General features: G+C 41.1%; 1 protein-coding gene across 2 annotated transcripts in view; it reads left to right on the top strand.

Moving 5' to 3' along the window:
- Positions 1-5,618: 5,618 nt before the first annotated feature.
- LOC120547962 (serine/threonine-protein kinase MARK1-like) overlaps positions 5,619-21,335 on the top strand; it is a 31,885-nt gene continuing 16,168 nt past the window's right edge. For both annotated transcript variants that reach the window (XM_039783804.1, XM_039783803.1), the window contains exons 1-3: positions 5,619-5,935; positions 8,614-8,814; positions 15,386-15,439. In XM_039783804.1, coding sequence (XP_039639738.1) covers positions 5,885-5,935; positions 8,614-8,814; positions 15,386-15,439 — 306 coding nt within the window. In that variant the 5' untranslated portion in view covers positions 5,619-5,884. The remainder of the gene's footprint in view (positions 5,936-8,613; positions 8,815-15,385; positions 15,440-21,335) is intronic.

Raw genomic sequence — 21,335 nt, 5'->3', positions numbered from 1 at the left:
ATCAACTGGACTGACACATTGTCATCACTAATGCCATGCTAGTGTGTCTAAAAAACACACAACAATAAAAAACACAAATGGGATGGTGAAACATGGTCTTTACGGTGCAGCAGAATATTAATTTAGACATTCACTGGCCTCAGAATCATCCAGGTTTAACTCCAGGGCCGACATCACAAACTTTTTGTTAAAACTCAAGTGATTAATCACTTCTCAATGGGAAATCAATCACAGTCACTTCATAGCGTGCAGTTGCTTTATGTTGTCCTGTCTGGGCTTTTTCAGAGTGGGTGTCAGGGAGAGAGGTAAGAGGTGTTTTAATGGCAGAGAGAGAGTGCATGAAGAGGTGAGAGTAGTTTATTGGATGGCATTTGAGATCGGAAAGATATAATGGGATGAGGTCACTTGTTAACACTGGCAAAAAGTGCCACAGAAGGGTGGCATAACCACACAAGGGCATTCACAGGGAGACACACACATGCATGCACGCCACTCAAGAAATTGCTCTCAAGGTAACAAGAATATACACACGTCAAACAAATTAGCAGAACCAGCCGTCTATGTGTGCATGTTTGTGTAAATTGTTAACTCTGCTGGTATGGTATGCTGCCCGGTGCCACTGCATGTGGCTGTTGAACAGGTGCCAGGTCGTAAACACTCCCTGCCTGGTGCCCAACCACAGATGTCATTTCAATCAGCCTTCAGTCAGGCTGAAAAAATAAATCCTGGAGGTCCATACCTGTGTGATTACATTCTCTAATTATAGTTTGGAGCAGTAACTCTGAGATGACTAAACAAGATGGGCCCTCAGGGTGCTGTGAGTGTAATTATATCTTGACAATTAATAGGCACGTTCCTCAGAGAAAAGTTTGTTACATGATGACGTACCTGACTGTTTTTTGCTCGCCGGGAAGAGTTTGAAATTATGACATAATTACAAGGAAAAACATGATATAAAAGGATGATAATTATCCCCACGTGGCATTGCCTTTTATGATAAAAGTTCATATCAAAGAAAAAGTTTATGTTTCTCCTGTGAGGGCCTGCTACACAGTGTAGTGTTTATCATTAGCTGCTTGGTCAAAAGAGGAAATAATTTGGACCTGGAGTGCATCATGTTAGCCCACAGGTGTTCTATGGAAGTGATGCTTTATTCAGAGGACGCTTGATCTGTTGCTGTAGTACAGAGTACACTAGCAAAGAAACATATCTAAGTTGCTGGGAGAACAAATTAGAAGGTAAAGGCTAACAGGCCATGCATGCAAATAGTGGCAGACTAAGCAACACACATTAAGAGAAGCACATTTGAAAAGAACATACTGCAAGAAAATGATTTATTAACAATCTAGTACTAAATCATAACAAAGGAACATAACTAATGATGTAAAGTAATCATTATTAAAGCCCTTAGTTATGGCTTAAGGTGTGGCTAGAAAGTCTTACTGACTGATTCTTGAGTGAGGGAGGGTGAGTCCGCCAGCTGGGCTCTGATTGGTCCAAAGTCAAGGTGAAGCAGAAAATAGTTCAAGGGAGATCATCGTACAAGGAAGGTCACTGCTACAGGGGGGCTTCCTCACACATGCTACCCTTTCCTTCATACCTAGCTGCATTTTTCAAGTCTTAAAACAATAGTCAGATGCCCATATGGACACTGACATGGTTTTGCTTGCTGTAATCATCCCTCTTTTTCATACCGGCCATTAAGAGATCCATTCCTAATGTGCTTTTAATGTAAGTGAGGGGGGACAAAAGTCACAGTCCTGACTCTGTGTAAAACTGTATTCCAAAGTTTATCGGAAGCTAATATTCAGCAGTCTGAGTTAGACAAATCATGTGGGTATCTTCGTAAATTAAAGTATTTTTAGTTTGAAATCCAATGCCTCACTCCCCAACAGTGGCAGAACACAGAAAGGATAAAAGACACAGTTTTGCAGCTAAATCTTGCGCTTCTCACTTACACCCACTGCTCCCAGTCCACTTCCATCTCTCCCGCCCTGTCAGCTCACTTGTGCCCTGGATTTTTAAGCCTTTTCATAGTTTCCATTTCTCTGCCATCCTCCCAATACAACTTGGGAGAAACCAAGAGAGTGCATGAAGTGTGTGTGTGTGCGTGTGTTTGGTGTGTGTGCTGTATGTAGCTTGTGTGAGCACATGCATGTGTGACAGCGATGAAGACAGACAGGTGAAGGGGAGGCCAAGGGTGGGCGCGGGCTGTTGACGTGCTAGTCAGTAATACTTTTCCTCAGGTTGAGGTGTGCTCACCGGGAGGGTGTGTTACTGCTGGAAAGCTCTGTAATGAACAGGAGGCTGGCTCTCTGCCTGATCAAATTCCACCGCAGCCTCATATCTATCTTGCCTTCCAAAAATGTTCAGCATACCAGTGGGTTTTATTGACTTGTCAGAGCAGACAGCCGAGTGCAAGCTCTACCTTGTAAGGTGTGCAGTTAACAGGTTTCTAAAGCAGGAATGTCTGCTGATGACTTTTTATCTGCAATACATTTTTTTGTGTTTTTAGCTCAAATTGATGAATGGTGATTAGAGCTACAACATGTGATAGGACACTAGTAATTCAGAATACAGACTTTGACTGTATTTATCCAAACTGTACTAAATCATGTTTGCACGTGTTCCTTTAAAATGAACTAGACCATAAATCTAATGGAAGCTAGCCCCAGTTTGTGTATCTCATGTATTACCGTTACATTTCATTCACAGAGATAAGCTAAGCTAGTTTTCAGAAATATAAATACCCAGAATGTCGTTTAACAATACTTATGGCTGTTCTGAAGATATTCCTAGAATCCTCAAAGACTCTTCAAACCATCTGGATGAAAAAAATATTCTGTCTGCTGCACGATAAAACAATAGATTTTTTAAAACTGTTTCCTAAGGTAGAATAAAAAAGATGATAGTTCTGGTCCTGCTGCATCAATTTTCATATTTTGTAGGTCTGACAGTGCTAAAAAAGTGCAATGCTAAAACAACGGTGTACCCTTTTAATGAAACAAAACTCTTATAATATCTTTGTCTATATTCATGTTACTCTCCAATATTTTCATACAAAATAATGCCTTCATATTTTTATTGTGTTGCACAAAAGAGCAAGGATGTATGCCATTTCCACAACCTGGATAGGAAATATTGCCACAAGTTTTTTTTATCGTGCAATGGACAGAATTTTTTTTCCTTCAGGTGGCTTAAAGAGGATTTTGAAAAAAAACTTCAGAACAGCGGTAAGGGTTAAACTATCTTCTCAAACATCATCAACATCACAATTTTTCAGACACTTACGTCTGTACTTGAATGTAATAGTAACACATGAGAGGCACAAACTGGGACTGAATGTGAAAATGCAAAACTCTAGAAAACATCTTCCTTCCTGAAGAGGCTTCTCATGGTATTTCCCACACTTTTGCAGGATGTGTGCAAACATTGTTACTGACTGGAAAGCATGGCTTGACTTTCACTGGTGAAACTGAGTCAGGCAAAAAGAGCTATGGTAAAGTGCCAATGCTGACAGATGCTACTCCACTATCTGTCTCATAATGAGTTTAGCCTCCCACCCCCTCTCTCTCTGTCTATCTACTCTTTCCTCTCACCCCCTGTCCTGCAAATACAGTTAACTGCATGACCATCCGCAATGAATGGCGGTTAACAGCTGCCTCTTTTTTGATGGTTGCCTGTGAGAGCATGTAATTGCATTTGGCCCTGGGTGTACATGCACTCATTAAACCAGTGTCAGTGCCCATTACATTCCACAGCAGTGCAACTCAGGTACAGAATGCAAATACTAGGCACGAACAAATTCTGTGAATGCTTTAGCACTAAGGACGAGAGCACTAAAGGCCTCAGCTCAATACAAGGCCACAAGCAACTCAGTTGCATTGATTGTTTTTACAGTGAATTTTCCTTTCTATCTGAAGTCTGATTAACACAAACAAATTGAATTTATTTCTATCATTGCATAAAAACTTGGTAATTTTAGCAAATCTAAAATAGATATGAGCAAAACAGCCAAATATCTCACTATTAGTAGTAAGAGGATGTGTCTTACTGGAATAATTTAGCTGGTCCCAGTTGTTAGGGCTCAGAGAGGATAAGATCTGCTATGTTGGGACCTGATCCATGCTGGGATCCAATGCAGAATTCCAAAAATTCCCATCTACATGCCAAGATTCAGTGTTGGACCCCTTTTGTTTTGCTGAACCCATTTTTATCTCTTTGCATATTGTTCTGATATCTCTCCTTAAAAACATGATGAAGACAAAACATGTTTTTCAATTAAGTTTATCTGAGCATTCTAACCTGTTGTGAAGGAGGGTGGTGGTTTCTCTGCTGATGTAGTGGAGCTAAGTCTGTAGTTGATGAAAATGAACTACAGATTCCTCAAAACCACAATAACAGACTTAATGTTCTCAGTGGCTTTCAGGTCCTATATCCATCAGTTATTGTGATACGGTATGTCATGCTGTGTCCATTGTTGGTTGTGGCCTCTCTGCTGTGTGAGACAAACCATCAGTCATATAATGCCTAGGAAGGTGCAACTGTCTGCCTGAATTCCACAATAATACTGAAGAGACAAAGAAGACGTGGCACCTCATACAAGAGACTGAGTAATGGACATTAAATCCTGTTGCACTGCGTGTTCTTCATCACAATATGATGTGTCAGTGCATACATGACTTATGAGACAGAGGATAAAGCTTAAGGTAATTTATGCAAAAAAAAGATGAGCTCTGGCATTATTTGTTTGGGCCCCACATGTCAAACACTGCAGATGTGCAACATACTGCAGGTGCAGCCTGGCACCTAGTGGACAAACTGTGCATGCACACCCACATGCACATGCTATATGTCATCACCACACCCAGAAAAACCCAGGCAATGATTTCATGAATGAGAAACACAAAATCTGACTCTTAGTAGCAGACAGGTGCTCATATTATGTTCCCTGCTCACTCAGAAAACAATAACTTTTAAATGATCAAACATAATTAGAGGAACAATGAGAGGTGTAATGATGTAATTGTCCAACAGATGGCAAAGTCTGTCCAGTTTGCAGTGTTACACAGGCCTCACCCTTGAACTAGCCCTCTCTCTGGACAATCTTTACCACATTGTCATATTCAAACACCACATGAGCTGTTAAACCATATTTCCATCCAAAAGGTTAAACTAAGGAGTTCACACATTCATTTTAATATAAGTATTTAAAAAAAATAATATATATATATATATATATATATATATATATATATATATATATATATATATACTACAAAACCACCAAAATATGTCCTTAATATGTTGCATGATAAAATATTTCCTCAGGTCTGGCAGGCTGTGTACGCCCTACAGTTAGATGTGGCCTATATCTGACGGACACTGTTCTAACTGTGCTTAACTGTTATCTGGTGACTTGAATAATGAGCTATAAAGAGGAGACAAAGAGAGAGTGTGTGTATTAGAGAGAGAGAGAGAGAGAGAGAGAGAGAGAGAGAGAGAGAGAGAGATCCCTCCATCCTTCCTGGTGAGAGGTTTGAGATGCGCTGCGCAGACCCGTCCGCTACCGACGCATCTTCCTGCTAGCCTGACCCCCCCCCCCCCCCCCCCCCCCCCTCCTCTCTCCCCTCTCTCAGTCTCTTTTTCCTCCTTTTCTGTCTGCCACTAGCCTACCTGAGGGAAAGTGCACAAAGCCAATAAGACAATCTGGCGTGTCGGCTGGGCCCTGTGCGCGCTATGCTTGGGTAAAAGGCCGCTGTTTGCGGTGTTTACAGGGGATGTAGAGAGGGACAGAGGCACCGCTCTCCCCGACGGACCGCGCCGTGTCTGCTCTGCTCTGCCCAGCCCGCTGCATCGCTGAGCGGCCTGCGAAGCACACAAGATGTCGACCAGAACGCCATTACCCACGGTGAACGAGCGTGACACCGAGAATGTAAGTGCTGTTATCCAGAGACACCGGTGTTTTACCGGACGTAGGAACGGAATAAAAATGACCTGGCTATTTTGCGCACTGGTCGGTGCAGGTTTATGGCAGCGCTTTTTGAGCTAGTGTTGCAGAACGACTCGACCAATAAGCACTCCGGCTTTTTTTCTTCTATTCCCATCTGACGGGAATAAAAGCATGCAACATTAGCCGACAACAACAACCTAGAATAGAGGTGCAGTTTGGTTGTGTCTGCCCCAGTTTCTGTGCATAATACGGCTAGCCTAAACAACGCACTGCGTCAGTATGCTGGCTTTAATGATAGCTTGAATGTTAAATGTTGAGAATGAAAACGTTTATGTGGCATGTGAGAAAATGGTGTTTCTACACTCGTGCAACTGGGGGTGTTTTGTAGTCCACAACGTCAATATTTAGGGAGTGTGGGGGAGGATGTTGCCCTACTTTTCAATGGCAACGCTAGCATCGCAATGTGACATCCATCACCTATTGGGCCCTGTTGTAACTGCACGCTCAGTGTTGAAGAGGAGGGAGCGTGTTATTATTCACTATACTGCTGCCACGACACTGATGCCGTATTATCGGGCTAAAGAAATGGCTTAAACTGCTGGAGATGTCTCATCACTGTGTGAAGGAATGTTTGTGAACGGCCAACCCGCTGCTCGCGCGCGTATACACTCACGTGCTCACAAAGAACAGCATACTAATAGGCTACACATCTTTTGAGATATGTCCAATTAAGGACTGCTGTATCTATGATGACAGGCTCTGACATATCTAGGTTCGTCTGATTTTTTATTTTTTTTTTTCCCTCCTGGAAACAAGACGAGACACAGTCTAAAGCCTCCTTGATTTTAAAGGCCTATATTGTGTTGCAGTGTAAACAGCTGGAAGCAGACTTTTAAAGGTTATTCCCAGGTTTAAAAATAGGGGTTTTAGTTTGTCTTTCCAATTAAGAGTGCATGTATCTTGATTATTCCTCTTCAGGTGATAACATTTAAATTGGAAAATGCATTTCCAAAGTTACTCAAACCCTAAAGTTAATATCAGCTCTCTGGTCATTCTCTGCTGGTATTCAGAAATGCATCAGTGCTAATGCTGCTTTAGGTCTCCTAGACATAGTATAGATATATAGACTGCTAGGCGGCTATTAAAGCACTGCCTTAGCAGCACTGGCAGTAGCCAGCCAGCCTAGCCTGCCTCTATTCGACTCTATCGTGCAGCCCCAGGGCCCACTAGCAGCTGAACTGCATTGCATAACAGCTTATTACTCAGAGAGACGAGTGGCTTTAAGTGCAGCAAAATAGAAGAAGCTCTCTCTTGGTGTGTGTGTGTGTGTGTGTGTGTGTGTGTGTGTGTGTGTGTGTGTGTAGGTTATTTTTTCAATACTTCCCTGAAGACATACTGTCAGTGGTTGGGAGTAAATGGATGGGCAAGTGAAACAAACTTTGTGTATTAATCAAGTGTTCCAAATCACCTGCCTGTCCTAATGCCCCTCAGTTAATTTACAGAATTTGGAGCCAGGCCAAGTGTGTGCTTGTGTGTAGGAAAGGAAGGAAGAACTGGTCATATGACAGATCTGATTTAAAGTTGATGGAAACAAGTATAGTCCCTTTTAATGTGGATATTTACCATTTGCAAATAAAGGCAGTGCAAACTACACAGATTTCTCTGCCATGGAGATGTAAGAGATGATTTTGGTGCATTAGAAACAAGGATGCTGACTTTGACAGGCATCTAATCAAATTTCCTTCCTCCCCCCCACCCCCACCCACACACACACACACACACACACACACTGGGGAGTGTTTGAATCCTGCAGTGTAGTTCTCCCTCTGTCAGGATGTATGCTAGCTGAGGTGATGCGCACCCTGCAGGGTGTAGCATTTCTCCGATGAAACGGGAGCAGGGGAGCCTGGGTAACCAGACCAAGGCTTTATTCTCTGGCTGGGTGTGGCGCTCAGGAGCAGAGGATCATGGGATCTCTGACCTGGACTGACATCAGCAGCTGTCGTGGAGGAGAGGAATCAGACTAGCAGAGACCGTGCATAGCCTGTGCCAGTGCTGTACTTGTAACAAGCTGTTCCTAATTCACCTTCACATGCCATATCACAGAGACACTTGTTGTTATCGGGTTTGGCCATGAAGCCACTAATATTGTTATTACTCTTGACTCTGTACTGCACATATTCTCAAAGGCACGCAGTCAAAGGAGTTTACTTTACTTTATTGAATTTTGTCTTGTGGCTGATAAGGTCTTTTAAGGTTAAGGTGTCAGAGGGAGAGGAGGGAACCTGACTCGTTCCCACACAGTTCGTCTTTGGGCTTGCATGCAGGGTACTATTGTCTGTGTCTGAATGTAAATGTAGTTACAGTATACACATGCACATGTAGAACATACATATGATCAGCTCCTTGAATCTGGATCTAGGTTAATGGGTTCATCTCTGTTTCCACAGCAAATATCCCACCTTCGGCACACACAAACCTCCACTGCAGCACTCTGCTGCATTGTTTGTATGTGTGCAGCCAATGTAGCAAGAGGAAGGGATAAATGTGTGTCAAAAAGCCCGAGAGGTTCAGGGACTTGTAGTAGTGTCTATATAAATCAAAGTTCCAGTCAGGGAATGAGGATATTGCTAATCTCGACATGTGTGGCTTTCCTGCAGCACTCGTCAGTGGACGGCTTCGTTGAACCCCCAGTCCCACCGACAAAGTCTGCGAGTCGCCACAGCCTGCCGCGATGCCGCAATTCTTTCACCTCCACAGAGGAGCACCCCCATATTGGCAATTACCGCCTCCTCAAGACCATTGGGAAGGGGAATTTCGCCAAGGTGAAGCTGGCACGACATGTCCTGACTGGACGAGAGGTAAGACAAGTTTTAAATATTTTATAAATCATTTAGGTATAACTTAATTGTCCATATACAATACATTGGTAACCCCAAAACCTAGTTTTTCAGCCTCAGTCTTTTATTGCTACATGTTAACAGTTAGGGCTGCAGCTTACTATTACTTTCATTATTGGGTAATCTGGTGATTATTTACTTGATTAATCAATATTAATTGTCAGAAAAAAAGTCATACATGTCCATCACAACATCCCAGAGCCCAAGTTGACATATTACTTGTTTAAGCTGACCAACAGTCTTAGACATTGAAATTACCAACAAATACGACTAATAAAACAATCAATCAACATTTGAGAAGCTGGTGATTTTTTTTTTGTGGCACTTTTGCTTAAAGAATGATTAATTAACTAATCTTTTCAACACTGGTAACAATGCAAGCTCACTTAAAAGAAAGTGAGGAGATTCAAAGTGTACCTAAAGTAATCTGTCATCTGCTCATTTCTCATTTGAGTTACAATTTTACACATTCACCAGAGAAACCGAACGAAAAGATGGTGGCATATTTATTTGCTTCATCTACTCTTTCACAGAAAGATTTTGCATAGTACACACACACACACACACACACACACACACACACACACACACACACACACACACACACACACACACACACACACACACTGCTGACCTGTCAGAGTGATAGACATCCTGCTTTGGTGTGTCGGTAATTAAAGCTCCTGTTTCCCCAAGGAGAAAACAATGACCTGTGATCTGTTCACTGTCTTTCACTCAGCAGGACCCACCATGCTCACTGACAGCTCTGATCCACCTCAGATATCCTCTGTCTGTTTATTAGCCACTTGCATCCTTTAATCCTCTGAGTTTATTTGGCCATATCAGAGTATGGAGGGCATGAATATTCTCCCAGGTCAAAGCAGTAACAGTTGAATCCATCCTGCGTCCTTTAATGCTAATGTTAAACAGGCATATTGGGTATGCTGCCCACTGTTTGCGGAGAAGGTCAGGCGCTGCTTCGTGTGCCTGAGTGCCCTTGCTGGCTCATCAGAATGCAAAGACATGGATCAAAGTGAGAGAGAGAACAGGTGGAAAGAACATAACCCACTAAAACCGACGGTATCTGAGCTTGAGCCTAGAAAGCCACCTCTTACCAGCAGCTAACAATATTTCTTTTTAGCTAAAACAAAAGAAAGTTTAAAAACATCAAAAAGAGCAGCAATTACTTCTACATGAAGGTGACAGAGTGTCCTGTCCTCTCTCTGCCGAAGAGGGTGACCATACAGGATGCACACTCACACACACACACACACACACACACACACACACACACACACACACACACACACACACACACACACACACACAACTTGCCTCTACCATATGCCCTGCTCTTCCACTCACTAGGGACGGGCGTTAATACATTATTACGTATTTATCAATTTTCAGTGAAATTGTACTGTAATGATATGACCTCATCATGTATGAATAATGTCTAAATCAATTATTCCCCCAAAAAATGAAGGCTTTTGTTTTAAATGTGAATAGTTTTATCTGATGTAATACATAACAGTGGAACAAAGTTAATTAATTTCATTATTTTATATTTGACTTTGCAGACATTTTCTTATTGTGATGTATACTGTAGCAGTATTAGAAAAAAAGTATGATTAGGTCTGCAACTAACAATTATTTTCATTATCAATCAGTCAGTAGATTGTTGTATCAATTGATCAATTAAACTTTTGGTCTATCTAATTTCAGAAAGAAATTGTGAAAAATTGTCACAATTTTCTTAAACTCAAGGTGATGTCTTTAGGGCCAAAATGGTTTAGGGCCAACATACATGTATGACCTCTCAGGTCTTCTGGGACAGGTCTGCTTTCTGTCCCCAGAGTCAGAACTAAACAGCAGCGTTCAGTTTTTATGCTCCACATATCTGGAACAAACTCCCAGAAAACTGCAGGTCCGCTGCAACTCTCAGTTCTTTTAAATCAAGGCTGAAAACTTTCTTTTTGATGCTGCCTTTCTTTAAATAATTGTTAATTTCTTATACTGCACTGTAACTTTTATTCTCGTATTTTATCTGTTTTTAATTTTTTTATTGTTTTTAACTGCTCTTTAATGTTTATGTAAAGCACTTTGAATTGCCCTGTTGCTGTTACAAATAATGCTGCCTTGCCTTGCCTTTATACACTCAATTATAAGTTACTCTGTATACAGAGAACAAATGTACTGAAAGAACTAAATATAGATATACAGTTAAACAAAGACAACAAAATACTAACCTACAGATGTTATGTGGCAGAGTGGTATGAAAACTAGTAAATATGAAAAAAAGTTCAATCTAGTCAAGTCAATTTTATTTTTAGAGCCCAAAAATCACAAGAGGACTTAAAAATCTGTATGACATCCTCTATTTTTAGACCATCAATCGGAATAAGAAAAAACTAAATATGCAAATTGATTTTGTATCTACAGAGTAGACCCATTCATAAAGTATCTATTGTATATGCAGGTTAAATTGTTAGTGTATACTGTATGTGCAGGGTTCTGTATACACTGTATGGTAATGTAAAGAATGCTGGAATATATTTTGTATGGGTAATTATAAGTTACTCTGAGGTAGTTTATGTGTGTATATTGATGGATAGAGTATGCCAACCCGGTCTCACGGCAGTTCGTGTAAATGTCAACGTTATTCTTAATCTATTGATACGTGTTCACAGAGACGTTTTTCTCGTTTTTTATGAGTAAATGTCACGTTTTATTCTCGGGGAAAGGACGCCGGGAGGCGGCCGAAAAGGAAGCTCCATAAGCCGGGAGGCGCCCGCGAGGCGGCCCGCTGGGGACGCGCCACAATAACGGGATGGCGGAGGTTGGGTTTAGGAAAAACCTTACGGGGAAAGGGCGCCTTAAACGCCGGGAGGTAAAACCACACGCAGGGACGCCATCCCCGGGAAAGAAAGCGCCACACGCGGGACGCCATCCCCGCTCGCCCGGGTGAAAGTCCTGTGTTATTTGACCCATCCACCACCCCGACCAACGTCCCTACGCGGATTTTCGGCTTTTTAGATTACTCCCTACCATTTTCGTGCTGTGACCACAAAATATGCTTCCCATTGAAATACATTACTTTACATTTTTCTGTTGTCCGCCACGTTAAAAACCGACAAAAACGTCTCAGTGAACAGGTATCAATAGATTAAAATAACGTCACATTTACACAAACTGCCATGAGACCGGGCTGAGTATGCACAATACTTGCTCATAAATACATTTTTCAATAAAAGAATATTGTGCACATTCTTATATTCTAGCAACAATAATGCCTTTCTGAGATATAACCTTATACTCCCACGCTACAATAGTTCCCTTTAGCGCTCAGAGATCATGACCCTGTGGTTGTGTAAAAAGAGCTCAGGGGGAAATAAATGTGTAGAGAAACATGTAAAGCTCTTCAGTGCACTCAGATGTTATGACTAAGTTTACCCTCTGTGTCCTCTAGCTGAATATTCACTTGTACGTGTTTGAAATGCGTGCATGATCACAAGACCTGCATACGGTGAAGAGCATATGGGCCGTGTGTTACGCGGTAAATAATTAACAGGGATGCACGTTGCCCTTCTGTCACTGTGGAACTGAATTATTCACCCTCAAATCCATTTGATGGCAAACACACTTGCACACAGACACTGGCATATGATGTGATGCCATCCACTCGTTCATCAAATCTCTCAATCTGAGAAACAAAAAGGGAAATATCGGTACAGTGAAGCGTAGAGGACATGTAATAAATATCTCTTACTAATAGAGAAAAGTGGAAGTTATAACAATAGAGTGACACACGATGACAGCTCCGACACCTGCAGGCATACGTCAACACACACATGCATGCCGCCACCTGAGTTTTGTCCATGACAGGAGGAAGCAGAGAGGAGGGGAGTGAGGTCTGTCTGTGCACCTGCCCACCTAAGACAGGCTGCAAATAGACACCACCTGCGTACTGCGTGTCTACACGCAGCGAGCCTCTCTGCAGTCTTTTACTCCGCTCTCTCTTCTCCTTGCTAGACGGTTTTCCTTTTAGTGCCACCACATTGCTGTCATTGAGTTTAGTTTACAAGTTTGGCTGAAATCAAATGCAACTTGTATTGTCTCAGGGAAACCCTGCTTGGCCTGAATAATCTGCATTTTCTCCCCTGTGACTCAGCATTTGCTTCCTGGTTTTCCCCTTAACAGGCTGCTTGGGATTAGAGTCTGCATCCACTGAAGCATGCTTATTAAGCTCTCATAATGCCGGAGTCACAGTAATGCTGCGATAAAAAATTGTAATTAAGGCTTTCATGGTATGATTAATCTCATAAGGCAATTTCTCCCCTGCCTCCCTTCTACAGAGAGGTCAGAGGTCAGGGTTGCAATCTCTGTGTCAGAATCGTATTGAACAGTTGAACATACAGGAAGACAAAATGAGCTAAGTTTAGTCAAGTCTGGAGTTTCACAATGCAACACATTTTAGAGACAGAGGGCTGGTTAACTATTGAAAAAGAGAGAACATGCAGCAATCAGTGGTACAGTGGCTCCTAGTAGCTCAGAAAAAAATTAATACATCCTTGAAAAAATGTTTGACAATATTTATAGGCCTATGTCAAGTAGAGCTGGGCAATATATCGATATTATATTGATATCGTGATACGAGACTAGTTATCATCTTAAATTTTGGATATCGTAATATGGCATCAGTGGTGTCTTTTCCTGGTTTTAAAGGCTGCATTACAGTAAAGTTATGTAATTTTCCGAACTTACCAGACTGTTGTAACTGTTGTACTGATGATTATTTATCAAAAATCTCATTGTGTAAATATTTTTGTGAAAGCACCATTAGTCAACACTACAATATTGTTGCGGTATCGATATCGAGGTATTTGGTAAAAAATATCGTGATATTTGATTTTCTCCATATCGCCCAGCCCTAATGTCAAGTTTACAGAAGCATGCATAAGCCTGATTTGCTGTTATTATAAAGCTACTGTATATATTTTATGCTAACGGCAACATCTTTGACCACTTGGCTGCTGTGACACCTTATCTAGGTTGTTTAGCTGCAAAATGTCCATTCACAATTTTAGTTATACTGACACTGTGTCCCATCCCGCACATTATACTTTTACTATAAAAAGATGTAATCTGTATTAATGATATAGTATGTTATATAGTACTAATTGGCAATGGGGTTTGGGTAGTTTAAAGGTCCCCTGTGGAGTTTATTTTTACCTCTAGTAGCGCAATGGACGCGTGACGCGATACGCAGTCCTTCCAATGGTTTCACACTATTCACACTGGTCAAAAGTCGGCAGTAGCATGACATGCTGCAATGCGCCAGCAAAGGCAGGGAGAAGAAAACTGATAGCTAGTAAACATGGATGTAAAAAAAATGCTGGATTTAAAATACTTAAAAAATGTACTTTGCAATTGTTTTATAATGGGGGAAATGCATTGAAAACATATGTTAGAGCTTAATATATAAGTATACACACCAGTAAGTAACACTGAATGTAAACATAACAGTTTGTTTACAAGAAAAGTACACTAGCCACACAAGCAGTACTACCATAGCATCATCATTGTCATTGTGATGCATGTTAGCATGCTGATGTTAGCATTTAGCTCAAAGCACTGCTGTGCAAAAAGTACAGAGCTACTAGCATGGCTGTAAAGTCTGTTATTAGCCACGAGTTGCTCCTCCTTTTCAGTTGTGAGTTATATTATTGAACAACCTAATCACATCAACACCACACTCACAAATCAAGAACATTTGTAATTGTAAGCCTGCTGGTGTTTTTGAGTATATAATAATACTAAAAACCTGGGAAAATCATTGATGTTTGTAGACCATTTCATTGTAACTGCTTTACTGTAAAACACTTGCATCTGGGTTTATTTCTACTGACATTAACAAACACTACAACATACCATGTCACAGTGTTCACACGTTTTAAATGTGTTGGTGATCCAAAATCGTGTGGTTGTTCAACCACAAACTAGTGACATTCATATTTATTCAGTCATTCATAAGTCTGTGTAAGAAAACTGTAATTAGTGTTGAATCATTTTTCTGCAAAAACAAAAGACCACATGTATTTTTTCAATGTAACTACATTACATTGTAAAACTGCTCCTTCAATCACTTATCAGCATTATGTATGAGCTTGTGGTGAGTCTGCAGTGTGGCTAAGCTAGTTGCTTTGTGAAAGCTGCTGAGCTCTCAGAAAGTGAGGAAGCAGGTCTGTTTCAGTGTGCACTTTGGGGTGATTATTGAGATGGATGGTTCAGACTGCTGCCTAGCAAGACCTGCCAAGCCAACAGTAGATCACCGACCTGCAGAGTCATACAGTGAAATAATGAGGATAGTTCATTTCAACTCAGGCTTTCACTGTACAACCAGAATACGAAGCTAGAACTAGTTTTGACATCTTGGTTATCTGTTATCTCTATATCCCCCTCTCTCTATCTCTCTCTCTCTCTCTCTTCCTTTCTTTTTCTGTCTTTGTCTTCCTGTCTTTTCTCTCTCTAGGTGGCAGTAAAGATTATAGACAAAACCCAGCTGAATCCCACAAGTCTACAGAAGGTGAGTCTGTGTTTTTATGGCCACATGGTAACATTAATGTCTTGGTTACAGCGCTTTTCCATTAGTCATTCCTGAGTTGTTGGCACTATTGATTCTGTGCTCTTTGAACTCAGGATGTGCTGTTTTACATAATGTAATCAGATGAAGTCAGGAGAGACCACAAGGCTTGTTTAATCCAGCATTCCCCCCACCCCTTGTACTTTGTGTTGGTATGTGGTTAGGAGCAGCTAAAAATACCCCTGCCTGCCTGTTTGTCACTTACCCTTGTCTAGCAGTCATAACCAATTACAACGAAGGATTTGGGACCGTTTCCTGATTACTGAATTCAAATCCAGCTCTTTCTGCTGATTAAACACACACACACACACATGCATATAATCCTGTAGATTACACCATGTGGAAAAATAAGCACACTGCTATAGTATGAACATGCATCATTTACTGAGGTGTCCAGCTGACCGACAGGATTTATTTTCGGTGATCATGACATAGCATGGCTCACCATAGCTCCTCTTTTAATTTTAGTGCTTTGTAAAGGATGAACAAACTGCTAAGCAACTGCTGCGGTGGCTATCGGACTGTAATAAAGGACCATTATAACCACCACACCTACATAAACGGTTGATGTGTTGATGGTCCTCTTGGCCTCTATCTCATTGTAAGCTGCCGGGGTGAGAGAATATTGCAGCTGCAAGCAGTCTTAATGGCAAACTAATAACAACAATTAGCTTCCCAAAATGTCTGACATCCCACATTAGTGTGAGTGGAGTGAGCTCAATGAGTGTTACTGGAAGAAATTAATTCTGGGCTAATCAAACAGGGTATAATTGTTAAAGTGAGACAAATGAAAAATTTGGTTCTTACATTTGATATTTCTTATAAATCTGTAAAACAAGACTATTGGGGCATTTCTAGCATGATTCTGCTCCCGACATTGTTCTCAAAGAGCAAATCTGTAATTGTCTTGTATCTTAATGGGATCCGACTGCAATTCTTCAGCCAATCAGTGCAAAGAAGACGCTGTGAGAATTTCAAGCTCCAAAGTTCTGTACTCCTCTAATCTGACTGAGATAAATTTCATTGTGCAAGCTCTTTTGTCAGACAGCCTTTTGTGTGGTTTCTTATCTGCACACGCACAGTGGTGTAATGAACATTTAGAGGCGTATATGTGTGTGGCATTAAGATTCTGAACATAAACTCACTTCACCGATTTGGGTCTTGTCTAGGTCATGAGCGGTTATGCACCCGATGGGTCGGGTTGTCCGCTGCCTGGTGATGAGCAGGGCAGATGTATCATGTGAGACTGCAGACCAATCAGGATCTCTCTGATAAATTATTCAGTGAGCCTTTCAGATGTCAACTGCAGTAGACCTGAGCGGGTCAATATGGAGATATCTTATGGCTTTTCATGGGGGATGAGCTATTATTATGCTATATAATGGCATGTATGAACGTTGATGTAAGTGTCTGCGTGTACATGTGCATTCATGTGTTATATCTGGTTTGTGTATCTGTATCTGAGTGTAGACATGTTATCTCTGTATGGTGCTATGGATTGCTGTAATAGTATACATTAGTGCCATCTGCAATGCAGAAGCTCGTCTTATAATGCAGCAGTCGTCTCCTGGATTGAATCGATTATCTCATTGACTTAGAGTGTCCTATATGCTATCCTTGTGAAAAGCTCTACTATGGATGCATTAAAGGGACCATCCACCTAAATACAGTTTCTGCTTGGTTACTCTTGTGACATTGGATTAGCCAAAAAATATCTAGGAGGAATGAAGTGGTTCTCATTCCTGGTGTTTGGGGTGCGTAGTGCTGCTGGTTGGCCAGATAATTGCAGAACAATCACAATGATTTTCATGTTGGCTGGCGAGAATAAAATAAAAAAGTATTTAAAATCATAAAAAAAAAAACTATGCTGTACAAATGTGGTGTTCAGTGACTTCAACGTCTCTAGCTCAGTGTTTTTGCTTTGGCTGCTTGTTTTGTTCATGTCTAGAAGTCTACATAGACTGAATGTTACTATGTTTCCTCAGGGTGTCATGGGCTGCTTTGCTTATTCCGTTCCAATCGTGACCTTCACCCTGGGAAAGTAGCAAGAAAGTTTAATAATGAATGGATGTAAAACATTCATTCATTCACAGTCCATTAAAAATTCTGTTTTACTAAGGATTTTTACCCCCTTGACAAAGTAGTCATGGTAGTTCTGCAACACAGGTTCTTGGACAATAAAGTGAAAATACCACAGTGTACATTTTCATGGTTAAAAATGCCATTCTGTGTAGCTGAGCAGGCTATTTCTAGAGGCGGATATAAACAACAGACGGCCATAATTATTGATTCAGTGACTCAGGCTTTTTACATGCATGAAGAGGATTCTTTGGTGCATCTGAAAATTGGTTGTCTAAGATGACCTTGTCTCCTCTTGCTCTGCAGTTGATTAAACATTTTGTACTGAAGGTCAGGAAAGGACGCTGTCCCGAAACGTCCGTTGTGTGGCAAAAAAGTATCAAATTGGAGTGCTGTCCTAGTACTAAGGGTAAGACCTAGAGAAGAATTGAACCATGCATGCAATTCACCATACACTGTTATAGTACTGTTTTTTATTTATGACCCTGTTTGTTTGGCAGCGTTGAGCGAGTGAGGTTTCAGGTGTTTGATCTGGCTGCATCACTCTTCCACTTACTGTTAACAGTGACTCTTTCATGTTAGCCCGTCAAAATGCCACTGATCTCTCTCTTTTTATGGTCTCAGATGAGCCACACTGTGGGTGCACCATCTAGCACTGTAGGCACAGCCAGCGCTCTGGCAGATCCTATATAGTATACACAAATACTTTGATGCATTCCTGTACCTGTGCACAGCCATTAATTCAGTCATATACACCTACAAACATCCTCTAACTTATCTCTGAGTAGGATTTAGACTGGGGTTCACCTTGCGGAGACAAAGAGATTAAATCAATCTTAAAATCGCTGTTTTTTTCACTTATTTTCTTGAGTTTATCTTTGTCAGTCTGGTGCTTCCCTCTGATTTTTTTTTTCTTTTTGATTTTACAAAGAGGTTAACAGCCCAGCATGAGTCATGAGGCTAGAACGAAGCTCCGGTCTGTTCCTTTATGGCGCTCTCTGCCCTGGTGTGACTTTGTGGTGGTTTCAGTGTAACAGGAAATGAGGTTAGCTGAGCTTCCAAAGCACCTCCTTAGATCCGCCACAGGAAATTCATCACATGTCATCTGTGGTCAGGGTTGTTGACGTTGTCAGGGTTTTTAGGCATTTTAGCCCTAAAATAGACCTCTCCGTTAATCCCCTCTTTCACTGAGCAAACACTGCTCTCATCCCACCATCCCATCGCTTTCTATCTCTTTTTAATCTGTAAATAAGAGTTTTCATCGCTTCAACAATGACATCAGTGACATATTAAAGGTTATATAATTGACCAGTCAGACATGATAGATGTGCCGCTTCAGACAAAATTAAAGCCTGTGCTGTTAAAACGCAAGACACATTCGTATTTGGAAAAGGTAGAGCTGTTGCGCAAAATAGGCAGCAAAGAGTAAATGAAGCGACAGAAACACTGGCAGCTTCTCCAGAAATTAAAATCTCTTTTCTCCACGTGGCTCAGGTCCACAGTGCTAACCTTCAGTCTTACTATCTTATGTCTGAGTGTTGTGTTTTAAAGGCAATCGGAAAGTGTTTAGGACAACAACACTCTGACTCTGTTTGTGCACTACTGTATTTGTCGGTTGCAAAAAGCCCACCATGGGGTCAAGCTCTTTTAATGGCTATTGTTTATGTCTGTCTTGCGCCTGCCACTCTGCATTAGCCATTGAAATGCTGCTGAGCCCATAGGCTACAGGAGCTTTGGTCTTGTTCAGATGAGTAGAATGTGATTGGACAGACAGCACTGTTGTCCGACATGAATCATGAAATAAATCAAATGTTGAGGCTGCTAAGATATGCATGCGTTCACATGTTCACTTGAATTTACAGTGCTGTCAAGGCTTTGATTAAGAGTTAAAATTGTAAAAGAGAAGTTGTGCCTTGGTGTGGTGGATAATGAATATGAGGTGGCAGAGAGAGAGATAGAGATGGGGGTTATTTTCAGCACCTCAGGAGTCGAGGGCAGGACAGGACAGCTTGTCTGAATGTCAGTGACACTTTCGATCCCTATGTCTTTGTCTTTGTCTCTCACTGTCTTCCTTCGAGAATCCGCAAGCAATGGTTATTTATTGATATGCGGTTTTGAAGTACTATTTTTGCATATGAAAACATGCATGCACACACACACACTCATAAGAGGGATGAGGGCTTCCAGCCTACTCATCCTATCAATAATCTCCATGTTGAATGAGCAGCTGTGCTGCTGTGACTGAAATAGTCCAGCCAGTTCCTGTAAGTGTTCCCAGTCTGATATCTGCTGTTCTGCTCCTTCTGCATGGGGACTCGGCTGTAATTAAGGCTAGTTTGCTAGTTTGGGAGTCTGGGTGCCCCTGGGTGGCTGGAAGTAGGTCACTGGCGCAGACTACTGAGGTTCAGGCACATTGGAAACGTGGGGGGGAGGGGGGGGTTCATGTTTGTGATAGACATTTTGTTTTTTCAGCTATTCATGTAATCAATCAATGTAATCTATTCAATTTCTTCAATCACTCTCTCAATTAATTATCTGAATCAACCATTTTGATTCATTTTAGTTTGAAAGAAGGTAATTTTGCTTGGCCTAAATATTCAGTACTCGCTCACCTTCCCCAGTACTACCATTAAAAACTGCTTTATGCCACGCTGTGACTCCCCAGTGTGACTGTAGATATTATTGATATTAATACCAGACTGAATCAAAAAACTTATTATCTTCTGACAGCCTCCATGGTGGCTACACCCCTATTGAGCTTTTATTGACCGGCTTGTTGCTGTCGTTTTCCACCGCCCTTCTCAGATTTGTTCTAATTTTTGTTTCCAAGTGGCTGCACACGTGCTTCCCATGTGAAGGGCTTTAGGGTAATGACGCAAACGAGAGAGCGGGAGAGGGAAAGAGGCAGAGAGGGGAAGAGATGGAGATAAAACACTGACTCTTTAGTCCATCACTCATTCAGAAGAATATAGAGTACTGTCTTGACAGATGTGTCACATGTTAAACCATGTGAGTGGATGGATGCATATCTCAGGCTGGGACTTATATGTTTATTCTTGTTTACTGCAGGACATCTTCTGGTTATTGTGTCAGTGTGTTTCCACTCTAATTGACTTTGTTACCATGAGGGAACCTCTCTGACCAACATAGCAGCTGATGAATATGGAGCAGGGTTTGCCACACAGGAGAGACTTGCTATTCTGAGCCACTCAGGAATGGAAGATTTCTGTTGTCAACAACATGGTGCCATAACAAATTCAATCTACAAAATCTGCATGCACGCACATTCCTTTTAAAATGTCAGATTTAAAAATAGACAGATTACTTTATTAATCCCAAATGGAAATTGCAGTGTTGCAGCAGACAAATTACATGTAAGCACTTCAAAACAGTCAAATAAAAACATAAAGAACTAACATCTTAACAAAAAACTGAACTTAAATTTTAAAACCATACTGCAAACTATAAATATGCAATGGTAGTGCCTGTTAACGTACTAGGTTAATAGGTTGTACAAGGTTAGTGCAACATATGCAGTTACAAAGTATTAAAATGAACTGCAAGGTCTGATTAAGAGGAATCAGCAGTTGTGCACAACTGCTCTCTGTTTCTTCAAACTATGACTACATTATTTTTAACTATGACATTATTCTGTTTGTAACCCTAACCCAGATTTGACCCTTGAACCGGTTTACACATTTATTTGTATTTATATTACAGTCTTATTTATTCATTTTATATGTTTCTTAATCAAATCCCA

The sequence above is a fragment of the Perca fluviatilis genome, chromosome 19 (assembly GCF_010015445.1).
Source record: "Perca fluviatilis chromosome 19, GENO_Pfluv_1.0, whole genome shotgun sequence".
NCBI lineage: Eukaryota > Metazoa > Chordata > Actinopteri > Perciformes > Percidae > Perca > Perca fluviatilis.
This window is presented reverse-complemented; position numbering and strand designations above follow the sequence as displayed.